Genomic DNA, 12,526 nt, shown 5'->3' on the forward strand with positions numbered 1-12,526 from the left:
CTGAAGGATGCCACGCGGCTGTTCCAACAAGCATCATTAGTCCTTACTAGTAGAATATGTGCTGTGGCAGGGTCACTATGTAACATATGCTGCTGGTGTGGCTGTTAATAACAGTCTCTTGATAAATATCGTAAGACTTTTGGAAATGCAAATGCAATCTACTTTGAACTTTTCAGAGAGAGGTCAGAAATGGTGACAAGCTTGGAATTGTGATGAAGGAATCCATATGCAGAAATCATTAAAAATTAATGTCCAGTTGCAAAGTTTAACTAAGCAGACTGGGGAAAGTTATTCTGCGAATAAGAGGTCTGTTTAGATCCACTTGCAGTACCAGTTCCTGTGAAGTAAAGGGTTAATTATATCTTTACTCTAAGAATAGCTGAGCATATGCGTAAGTAGCTGTGTCACAATGATGTCAGATCACAGGAAACTGGGCTGAAGTTAGTAGGTTTCAGAAATATTCCCTCTTCCCATCCCCTCTGTATAGTTTTACTTAATAAATCCTGTTAATGTACATTTACCTGAGTGTAGGCACTGCACCTCAGGAAGAGTAAACTGGTCTTGGAGGTTTTGCAATACAGGACTATGAGGTCAGTCTGCATAGACCAAGTTTATGTTTACCCAAACGTTGAAGATTAAGGAGTGATCATGTTTAAGATGATTGTTGCTTTATGACCCACCCTGTTGGGTGGTTACTGTTGGGGAGCCTTTACACCACTCCATGGGTGACTTCTTTTATTTATAATTTCTCCTTTCTAAACAAAACAATTTCCACATCTTTTCTGAATTGAGGTTATCCCCTTTTGTTGTGCTAATACTGTCATTAACTACAGAATCATACTTTCACCTTTTCTTGCTTCTGTGTTACCACCAAATGTCCTTTCTTTCAAGATTCAAATCCCAGTCCATTTAACCACACAGCCATGTCTTTGTAATGGCTACCCAAGCACACTTATTCATTTCTATTTGCACTCTTAGTCCGTCTATTTTCTTGCATGTTATATGCATTCAGATACGGAGCCTTTAGCTTTGTCCTTTTACTCTCTCTTTGTAAGTTCTAGTCTTACCTATTGGTTGACTATTAGCTTCACGTTCTCTATCTCTACCTGTCTTGATCACTTCCAATGTTAATGGCCTTTTTGGCCTTGACTCTACCCTTTTGATTTATCATGTCTTCCCAAATTTGATCTGTTGCCCCAGTATTCAGTTTAAAATCCACTCTACTTCTTTAAGCATAATTCAGCTGGAGATTGTCATGTCAGTACTGATCCCACTTGCCCCAGTACCTCGAACACACTCTACCACACCAGTTATTGTGTCATGCACTTGTCTCTCTAATTTGATTTTCTCTATGCCTCTGTGTGCTGGAAAAATGCAACAGTTATGACCTTGGAGATTCTGCTTCTTAATTTGGTGCCCAGCTCCTCATATTAACTATGCAGAACCTCCATCCTTGTCCTGCCTATGTTGTTGGTACCTATAGCAACCATGGGATCTTCCTCCTCCTGCCCTCAACTTCCTGTCCATTCTGAGCAGATGTCCCAAACCCAAACCCAAACACAACTGTCCAGACTCATGCTCTTAGCCACAGAGAACAGCATCAATCCTTTTCACCATACTGTCCCCTACTGTCACTGCATTCCTTCTAAATCACCATCCTTCCCGTGAGTGGTTTCCTGTATCATGGTGCCATGGTCCATTATTAACCCCACCTCCGCAACCTCACTCTTATCCAGACACGCTGAAACAATTTCAAACCTTATTGGACAATAGCAAAGGCCAAGATGCCTGTGCTTTGGGCTCCTTCACTGCATTACTCACGAACACGTTTTCATGTTCTTCAGCACCAACCAAATCAGATGATCCAATCTTAAGAGGTGTGACTGTTTCCTGGTACAGAGTTTCACGGTAACTTGCCCCAGTGCTAAGTTGCACTGAGTTGACTGTGTTTAAATGCTCCTGTCACATAAAGTCTAGCTGACTCATGTAATGAGGACCCAGTTTCAGCTGGTTCTTAACAAAGCTGTTCTTTTACTGGAACCCTTGAATGAAACTCAAGTTCATACCTTTGTAATTGAAAGCTTTATAAAGCTCTAGTTAGGCCCCATTTAGAATACTGTGTCCAATTTTGGGCCCCACACCTCAGGAAGGACATACTAGCCCTGGAGCATGTCCAGTGGAGATTCACACGGATGATCCCTGGAATGGTAGGTTTAACGTATGATGAATGGCTAAGGATCCTGGGATTGTACTCATTAGCGTTTAGAAGGTTGAGGGGAGATCTAATAGAAACTTACAAGATAATGTATGGTTTAGAAGGGGTGGACGCTGGGAAGTTGTTTCCGATAGGCGGGCAGACCAGGACCCATGGGCACAGCCTTAAAATTAGAGGGGTGTAAATTTAAAACTGAAATGAGACGACATTTCTTCAGCCAGAGAGTGGTGGGCTTGTAGAATTCATGGCCATGGAGTGCAGTGGAGGCCGGGACGTTGGATGCCTTCAAGGCAGATATCGCCAAATTCTTGATCTCACAAGAAATCAAGGGCTACGGGGAGAGTGCAGGGAAGTGGAGTTGAAATGCCCATCAGCCACGATTTAAATGGCGGAGTGGACTTGATGGCCCGAATGACCTTACTTCCACTCCTATGTCTTATGGTCTTATGGCCTAAACTAATAGACATTCTAAATTTTGCATTTGATATTGCTCTTGGTCAGATTCAAACCAAAAAGTGAAATCAATTAACATCTCAAAATCAAAGTAACTGGCTATTGATCTTGTTGGTGTTTGTGAGAGTGTGTTGTGCAGAAGCAGGCTGCTGCATTGTTTTATTTACAACTGCAAAACTGCTTATTTTGTTGAAGCTTTTAGTTTGGCTTTCAACAGGACACTTTACAAGAATATCAATTCAAGGGGAAAGCCAATATTTAAACTGCATGAGAGTGCTGATTGGTTGGCAAGTGGACTCTGATTGTCGAGTTGCTGCAATGGAAAATGCACCCGTTAACGTTGACTGACAATTGACTGCCAGGCTTTCTTAAATTTTAAACATGGCTGGATGAGTCTGGTTAAGACATTGCCCTGAGAAATTAACCAGCAAATGGCACTCTCGTATTTCATAGAGTTGAAAAAGGTGTAGTGTGCATTTATGTTCTTTCTCTCCTCAAGTATCACTGTATTGTTTATTAATATATGGAACTTCCAGTGCACCACTTCAAGCCCACATAACAACCCTATATTGATTGTCAGCATAATTATTTGTGCACTTAATATTATCTAGTAAATGCTGTCCAATCTTCAATTACAATTTAATTTTTAAAAATCTGGAATTAAAAGCTGGTCTCATGATGAACATCACAATGATCATCAATTGTTGTAAAAATCTGTCTAGATCACTCTTGGCCTTTAGGGAAGGAATTCAGTTATTCTTATCTAACGTGGCCTTCAGTATGAGTCCAGACCCACAACAATATGGTTGACTCTTAACCTTCCCTCATTCAAGGTCAGTTAGGGATGAGCAGCAAATGCTGGGCCCGCCAGTGGTAGTGCTCACGTTCCATGAAAGAAAAATAATTTAAAACTATCAAGTTACAAAAGAGTTTGTCATTCCAACCTAACAATTCAAAGTAATAAAGTGAATCAATTTTTTAACCATATCCCTACAATTTAAATTAAACTAGAGTTTTTTTTAAAAATTGTATGAAGTAAATGGCTTATAATTGACACCAATTTCTACATCAATGAAATACAGTGCTACATTTTCAACTAGTTAAAGTAATAATTTCTGAATGAATGTGAATAAAATTTCAGCTGTCTGTATAAACATTGCTGCAATGGTGGAGCAGGAGGCAGTTGTCATATTCTAGAATGTTCTGAATCAAAGGAAGTAGAAAACACATGCAAATGTAATTGCAGAATTATGTCTCACTTCATATTGATTGGTTTTTCAGGTTACCTGTGTTATTGAGGTCCGAGATAGGATACAAGGTGCACAGTTGCAGAGAACCCTGAATGATCGCTATGCCACATTTACGTGGCTGAACCAATAAGAAGACTTGAACATATAAAGAAAAATGTGTTTCACTGGAAGCACACAGTGGGGAAAGAATATAATGGAGCACATGAAACATTTTCAAGTAGTTTAGCAAGTATATGGCTGTCATGCTGCCTGATACAGAAGATTTCTCAAGATGGTGCCATCAAAACCAGCAATCACTCCATTAGGGCCAACTTTAAACTAAAATTCAGTGATGCCCATTGACGAGTACTCAACTGTCAGATGTGCAATCTTATAGAATCCCTCCAGTGTGGAAACAGGCCCTTTGGCCCAACAAGTCCACACCAACCCTCAGAGTATCCCACCCTGACCCATCCCCCGAGAACCCACACACCCCTGAACACTACAGGCAATTTAGCACAGCCAATCCACCTGACCTGCACATTTTTGGACTGGGAGGAAACTGGAGCACCCGGAGGAAACCCACGCAGACACGGGGAGAATGTGCAAACTCCACACAGACAGTCACCCGAGGGTGGATTGAACCCAGGTCCCTGGATGTTGTGAGGCAGCAGTGCTAACCTTTGAGCCAGCTTTTGCTATGCAACTTCAAATCATGGCTCTTTCTGGTCTCACAGATGCCAAAAATTCAACTGTCACACTTTGGAAGAGCAGGATATTTCTGCCCTGCGTCCTGACTAATATTTATGCTATGATCAAATTTCTATTTTAAGTCTCAAACTGGAGCTTATATGGGAATATTGGAGACAGGAATCACATATTCAGCATATGTGTCATAAGACTGGGACCAGGAACAGGCTGTGGACACCACAGCATAGGAGTAATACATTGGTCCTGGAGAGTACAGCATTGGTTTGCCAGAATGTTAACAGGTGCATGGGTTGCTGGAATTTCCCCAACTCTTTGATTGCCTGGGATGGGAAAATCTTTATAAACATGCATTGGAGCAACTCCTTGTCATTTTCCTGTCTCTGGTTGCTTTTTTGAGGGGTGGAATGCTTTCCAAATTACAAATCAACTAGCAGAATTTGGGGAGCCAACTAAAGGCTATTAAAGCATTAATTAATTGGTATTTTTCAGGGGTGATGGCATCCATCTTGATGGTTGCAAATGGGATCCCTGTCCTCTGTTTGAGGGCACAGCAGGAAGGCAGAATACCGTGAGTTGATCCCCCTGATATTTCTGCCTATTGGCCAAAATTACAGTTGTTCCCAATAGCTTTCCCTAGATAATAGCCACATGGAGGAGGGCAGAATGCAAGACACCCACGGTGTGATACACACAAAACAATCAACAAGTTTCTAAACAAAAACAAAGTTGCTGGAAAAGCTCAGCAGGTCTGGCAGCATCTGTGAAGGAAAAAGCACTTAACATTTCAGCTCCGTTGACCCAAACATTTCACCTGAAAGACAGAGGCAGTGCAGCCCTTCTTCAATTGTATCTGGAGTATTAGTTTAGATTAATTGGAGGAATGGGATGTGAACCCATGACCTTCTTACTCCAGAGAAGTCAATGAGCCAGGGCCAACATCTAAAATATGCTCAGAGGTTCTTTTGAGAAGTTACTCCTGAAATGTTGCTAGTTTTCCTTTCTTTACAGAGACTGCCAGACTTGCTGAGTGTTCGTAGCATTTTCAGTTTCTCCTTTGTGGCCTGTCACTATAAGACTCCAGGCAGGCAGGCTCTTGAGTCACACATCCTAAGTTCCACAATTATGTTGTGTTCTAGAGTGGTTGTAGCTGACCTTCTCCCCAGTCCTGTTAACAACTAGCTACACTGATGACTTTACTAGTGTTTTCTGTTTAAAGAAATATTCAACAGACTAATGGACAAATAAGATTAAAAACAGACTTTCCAAACTGTGTAAACCATTGACCAAGCAGGGAGTGTGAAGCCAAATTGTCTCCCAATCCTAGGATTGCTTTCAGCCTCTAGAGATTACAGATGATTCTTTTGTTCAGATGCATACAAAATAAGCCACTAATTCCACATATATTAAAAGGCAAGGGTGAATATTTAGTCAGCGTGCATTTGTGCATGGGAAGCCACGCCTGACAAATCTTTCAGAGTTTTTCGAAGAGGTAACCAAGAGAATAGATGAGGGTGGGGCAATGGATGTTGTCTGTATGAACTTTATGAAGGCCTTTAACAAAGTACTACACAGCAGGCTATTCATGAAGGTTAGGTCGCATGGGACCCAGGGACAGTGAGCTAACTGGATTCAAAATTGACTCAATGGCATGAAGCAAAGGGTGATGGTTGAAGCTTCCGTCTTGGGCTGGAAGCCTGTGAATAGTGGTGTGCCACAGGGGTCGGTGCTGGGACTTTTGTGACTTGTTATTTACATAAATGATCTGGATGTGAATGTCCAAGGCTTGATTAGTAAGTTTGCGGATGAAACAAAATTAGTAAATATTGTTGGTAGCGGTGAAGGTTATCAAAGATTACAGAGAGATCTTGGCCAGTTGGGGATGTGGGCAATGGATTGGCAAATATTATTCAATACAGATAAGTGTAAGATGTTGAACTTTGGAAAATCAAACCAAGGTATGACTTATACAGTAAATGGTAAGGTCCTGAGGGATCTATGAGTACAAGTACATAGTTTGTTGAAAGCAACATCACAGGTAGACAGAATGGTGAAGAAGGCATTTAGCGTGCTGGCTTTCATCAATCGAGACATTGACTAAAGGAGTTGGGATGTTATGTTACAGTTGTATACATCATTGGTGAGGCCACACTTGGAGTATTATGTGCAGTTTTGGTCACCCTATTACAGGAAAGACATAGTTAAACTGGCAAATGTATAAAGATTTATGAAGATGTTTCCAGGACTAGTAATCCTGAGTTATAGGGCGAGGTTGGCCAGGGTAGGACATTTTTCCTTGGAACATAGGAGAATAAGGCGTGACCTTATTGAGGCGTGTAAACTCGTGCGGGGCATAGATAGGATGAATGCATACAAGTCTTTTTCCAGGGATGAGGAATTGAAAACTAGAGGTCATAGGTTTGAGGTGAAAAGGGAAAGATTTAAGAAGGACCTGAGGGGCAACTTCTTCACTCAGAGTGGTGTGTATATGAAATGGGCTGCTAGAGAAAGTGGTTGAGGCAGGTACAATAGCAACATTAAAGAAACATTTGGTTAGGTTCATGGACGGGAAGAGTTTAGAAGGATATGGACCAAATATGAGCAATTAGAACTAGCTGAGTGGGCACCATGGTCAGCACGGACCAGTTTGGGCTGAAGGGCCTGTTTCTCTGCTGCATTACTGCAGTACTCTGTGTTTAGAAATGAAGGTGAGTTAGAAAATATAAGGAAGAACTTAGATTAGGCACTCGTGTGATCTGCAAAGATTGGGGTACACTATCACTCCCGGCAATAACATTTTGATTTAATTTTGATAAGTTTCCATTGTAAGTTTCTGTTAACATTGCAATTTTTTTGTTACACTGCCCCAACTGAGGCTGTCTAATCTGGTTGATGTATATTTACTTTAAAGAGTAAACAGCTTGTCATTGGCAGGGCATCACATCGAACTGGAAGGCTTCAATCTGGACCTGTGCTGTGTTGGCTGATTGCTCAACATAGGACAGCACAGTCAACCTCTGAGCTCCTGGGTAGAGGTGGGAAATTTGACAAAGATTCATGATTGCTATCCAATGCCTCACATAAGTCGGTACATGGTTATGTGGCATTGGATGGGCACCAGAATGATTGTTGGATAAAGACAACCCTTTTCTCACAAGTGACTGACATTGAATTCCTTTAAACGCAGCATAATTTTCTGGAGTGAGGTAGTCTACAGCTGTATCTTCAGCGCCTCACATATAGCTTAAGTCCGGATTCAAATTTGTTCGTACAGATAACACTAACTCCTGATACAAACAAAACTTGGATTCTGATATATAGGGTTTTAAAGTAATGATGAAAGCAGTATATGGAACAACCATTCCAAACCTTCAAATACACAAAAATGAAAGAAAATAATAAAATCACAAAGGAATGAGTTATCTGGCCTTAAAAGAGCTGGATCAGGTTCAGAAGCAGTGCATAGATCCAATACCTCTGCTGTAAAGCACTTTTTATTAGAAGTCAGTTATCATCTGTATGAAGATAGCTAGTTTACATTCTAAAGGATTATCTTATGCAAAGGCAATTTGTATGTTTCTTTATTGTTATGTAGCTTTAATTAATATTATATTAGATAATAAATGTTCGCACTGAATGCATATCAGAGTATCCTCATATTTCTTGTAGCCTGAATTCATGTATAGCTTGGCAATCTGTTTGTCTTCATGTTGGGCCTTGGAGACCCTGTGTGGGAAGGTTTTCAGCATTGTCGATATGCTTCCTCAGACCATGAACCCACAGACCATGGATGCCCATTGTTAATAGTGCATGAATTGAACTCTTAAACTGCCTCTTTCAACGCATAGCTCTTACATCTACCAAAGTGATTTCATCTCCTACTTTTTTAAAACCATTTCACCATCTTATCAATGACCCTCTGGAGTTTCCTTTGGTTTGCTGAATTAATTACTATGTCTTGTACTAGTTTCAACTTTAGTGCCATTCTTCCATGGCATCCAGTCCAAGATGCATGTCATTGTGATGAAAATATAATACGCAGAGGTAGTCCCAAAACAAAAGACAACAGAAGAATAATAGTATAGTGGCAGTGTCACTGGATGACTAATTCAGATACCAAAGCTAATACTCTGAGGATGTGGCTTAAGATCCTACAACAGCAGTGGAATTTTAACTCAACTAATAAAAAAACCTGGGCTGTTAAGCCATTAATGGTAACTAAGAAACGATAATCAATTTCAGATAACACCTGACTAGTTCACTAATGCCTTTTAATTCTGGTTAGGGAAGGAAATCAGTTGTCCTTACTTGGTCAGGCCTGTTTATGACTCCAGACCCAGAACAATGTGGCTGACTCTTAACTACCCATACAACGGCCTAGCAAACCACTCAGTTCAACATCAGTTAGGGATTGGCAACCAATGCTGACCTAACTGACAATGCTCACATCCCATGAAAGAAAACAAAAACACTGTACCTATCTCTAATCAATTTGGGGACCCATACTTAAGATCGCAATAATCTTTGGTGTGGAGTCTTGTGACAAGCTTCTGAAAGTCCCTTTTCACCACATCCACTGCATTCTCCCTTCTACTCTCGAAAATCCACATTAGCTACATCTGATTACATGTATGATGAAGAAAGCTACTCACTTCAATGGAAAAATATCAGAATTTGATGGACAATCCCTAATATGTACATTCATAAATTTTGAAAATCCAGACAATCCCCAATCTATCAAGGCAAACACATGCTTCATATCTTCATAGTTTCCTTAACTAAGATAGGAGCTGGAGGAGGCCATTTGGCCCTTCAAGCCTGCTCCACCATTCATCAAGATCATGGCTGATGGTCCAACTCAATAGCCTAATCCTGCTTTCTCCCCATAACCTTTGATCACATTCACCCCAGGTGCTATATCTAGTCACCTCTTGAATACATTCAAATGTTTTGGCATCAACTACTTCCTGTGTAATGAATTCCACAGCCTCACCACTCTCTGGGTAAAAAAATGTCTCCTCATCTCTGTCCTAAATGGTGCACCCTAAATCCTCTGACAGTGACCTGTGGTTCTGGACACTCCCACCATCCTCCCTGCATCTACCCTGTCCACTCCTGTTAGAATTTTACATCTCTATGAGATCCCCCTCATTCAGTTGATCTCCAGCGAAAACAATCCTAGCCTAGTCAATCTCTCCTCATACATCAGTCCTGCCATCCCTGGAATCAGTTTGGTTAACCTTTGCTGCACTCCCATGAGAGCAAGAGTACCTTTCCTTGGAAAAGGAGACCAAAGCTAGACACAATATTCTAGATGTGGCCTCACCAAGGCCTTTTTTTAACTGCAACAACACACCCCTGTTCCTGTACTCGAATCATCTCCCAATAAAGGCCATCATACCATATGCCTTCTTTACTACCTGCTGTACCTGCATGCTTACCTTCAGCAACTGTGCACAAGGACACCCAGGTCTCACTGCACATTCCCCTCTCCCAGTTCACAGCCATTCAGGTTGTAGTCTGCCTTCTTGTTTTTGCTTCCAAAATGAATAACCTCACATTTATCCAAATTGTACTGCATCTGCCATTGACTTGCCCACTCACCCAACCTGTCTGGATCATGCTGAAGGATCTCTGCATCCTCATCACAGTTCACTCTCCCACCCAACTTGGTATCATCTGCAAAATTTGAGATATTACATTTTATTCCTTCATCCAAATTATTAATATATATTGTGAATAGCTGAGGTCCCAGCACCAGTCCCCATGGCACCCCACTAGTTACTGCCTGCCAATCTGAAAGGACCCATTAATTCCTACTCTTTGTTTCCTCCCAGCTAACCAGTTTTCTTACCATCTCAATGCACTTCTTCAATCACATGCGCTTCAATTTTACACAATAGTCTCTTTTTCAGGACTTTGTCAAATGCTTTCTGAAAGTCCAAATATCCAACATTGACTGGCTCCCCCTTGTCAACACTACTAGTTACATCCTCATGGAATGTCAACAGATTTGTCAAACATGATTTCCCCTTCATAAATCCATGCTCACTCTGTCTGATCCTATCACTGATTTCTAAATGCTCCGCTATAATGTCCTTAATAATTGATTTGAGAATTTTCCCCACTACCAGTGTTAGGCTTACTTCCCTGTTTTCTCTGAACATCCCTTCTTGAATATTGGAGTGACATTAGCTACCCTCCAATCTGCAGAGACTGTTCCAGAGTCTATAGAATCCTGGAAGATGACCACCAAATGCATCCACTATTTCTAGAGTCACTTCCTTAAGTACTCTGGGATTTAGATTATCAGGCCCTGGGGATTTATCCACCTTCAATCCCATCAATTTTCCCAGCATCATTTCTCTGCCAATATTGATTTCCCTCAATTCTTCCCTCTCACTAAATCTTACATTCTCCAACATTTCTAATATCTGACTTCTGTCCTCTTTTGTAAAGACAGAATCAAACTATGTGTTCAGTTGCTCAGCTATTTCTTTGTCTCCTATTACATATTCCCCTGTTCTGTCTGTAGGGGTCCCACATTTGTCTTCACCAATCTCTTTCTCTTCATGTACCTATAAAAACTTTTAGTGTCAGTCTTTATGTTCCCTCCAATCTTACTTTCATACTGTATTTTCCCCTTCTTAATCAATCCTTGGTCCTTCTTTGCTGAATTCTAAACTGCTCCCAATCCTCAGACATATTATTTTTCTTGGCCAATCTGTGTGCTTCTTACTTGGATTAGATACTATCTCTAATTTCCTTTGTAAGCCATGGATTGGGTCTCTTACCTATTTTGCTTTTGTGCCAGACAGGAATAAACAGTTGTTGCAGTCACCCTGTGCATTCCTTGACTGTTTGTCATTGCCCAACCACTGTCACCCCTTTAAGTAGCTCTCCCCAAACTATCAAGGCCAACGCACGCCTCATATCTTCATAGTTTCCTTTATTAAGAGTCAGCACCCTAGTCTCTGAATTAATGACCTCCCTCTCCATTGCAATAAAAATTTCTATCACATTATGGTCATTCATTCCCAAGGGGTCTAGCACAGCTAGATTGACAATGATTCCCTTCTCATTACATAGTACCTAGTCTAAGATGGCTAGTCTAGTTGGTTTCTCCACATATTGGTCAAGACGACCATTTTGTATACACTCCAGGAATTCCTCCTCTACAGCATTGTGGCTAATTTGATTTGCCCAATCTATGAGCAAATTAAGATCACCCATGATGACCGACATTCCCTTATCACATGCATCTCTAATATCTTGTTTAATGTCATTCTGAACATCACCACTGCAGTTTGGGGTCTATATATGACACCGACAAATGTTTTTTGCCTCTTGGTATTTCTCAACTCTACCCATACAGACTCCACATTGTCAGAACGAATATCCTTTCTCTCTCTTGTGTTAATTTCCTCTTTAACCAGCAGTGCCACTCCACATCTTTTCCTTTTCGTCTGTCTTCCCCAAATACTGAATGAGCTAATCACCCTGCAGCCACATCTCCATAATCCCAATTATATCACACCCATTTACATCTATCTGTGCAATTAGTTCATCCACTTTAAGCTTGTTTGTCTCACTCTTATTTTTCTCAACAGCCCTGTTGAATTTTGTCCTTGGTTTCTCTGCCTATCACTGTTCTTATTCCCTTTTCTACCTTTCGTTTTTGTCCTTGCTTATTCCTTCTCTGGCTCCTTACGTAGGTTCCCATCCCTCTGGCATATTAGTTTAAACCCTCCCCAACTGCTCTAGCAAGCACTCCTCCAGGGCATCAGTCAGACTCCCGCCCAGGTGTAACCCATACAATTGTACAGGTCCCACTTCCCCAAGAACTGGTCCCAATGCTCCAGGAATCTGAAGCCCTTCCCCGACACCATCTTTTCAGCTACATGTTCATCCGATATATCTT

The 12,526-nt window shown here is 41.1% G+C and overlaps 1 protein-coding gene across 2 annotated transcripts in view; it reads left to right on the forward strand.

The window, feature by feature from the left end:
- Positions 1-8,232, forward strand: part of LOC125467578 (L-threonine ammonia-lyase) — a 52,447-nt gene extending 44,215 nt beyond the window's left edge. For both annotated transcript variants that reach the window (XM_048563642.2, XM_048563643.2), the window contains one exon: positions 3,950-8,232. In XM_048563642.2, coding sequence (XP_048419599.1) covers positions 3,950-4,048 — 99 coding nt within the window. In that variant the 3' untranslated portion in view covers positions 4,049-8,232. The remainder of the gene's footprint in view (positions 1-3,949) is intronic.
- The last annotated feature ends 4,294 nt before the right edge of the window (positions 8,233-12,526 follow it).

This window comes from Stegostoma tigrinum, chromosome 37 (assembly GCF_030684315.1).
Source record: "Stegostoma tigrinum isolate sSteTig4 chromosome 37, sSteTig4.hap1, whole genome shotgun sequence".
Classification (NCBI taxonomy): domain Eukaryota; kingdom Metazoa; phylum Chordata; class Chondrichthyes; order Orectolobiformes; family Stegostomatidae; genus Stegostoma; species Stegostoma tigrinum.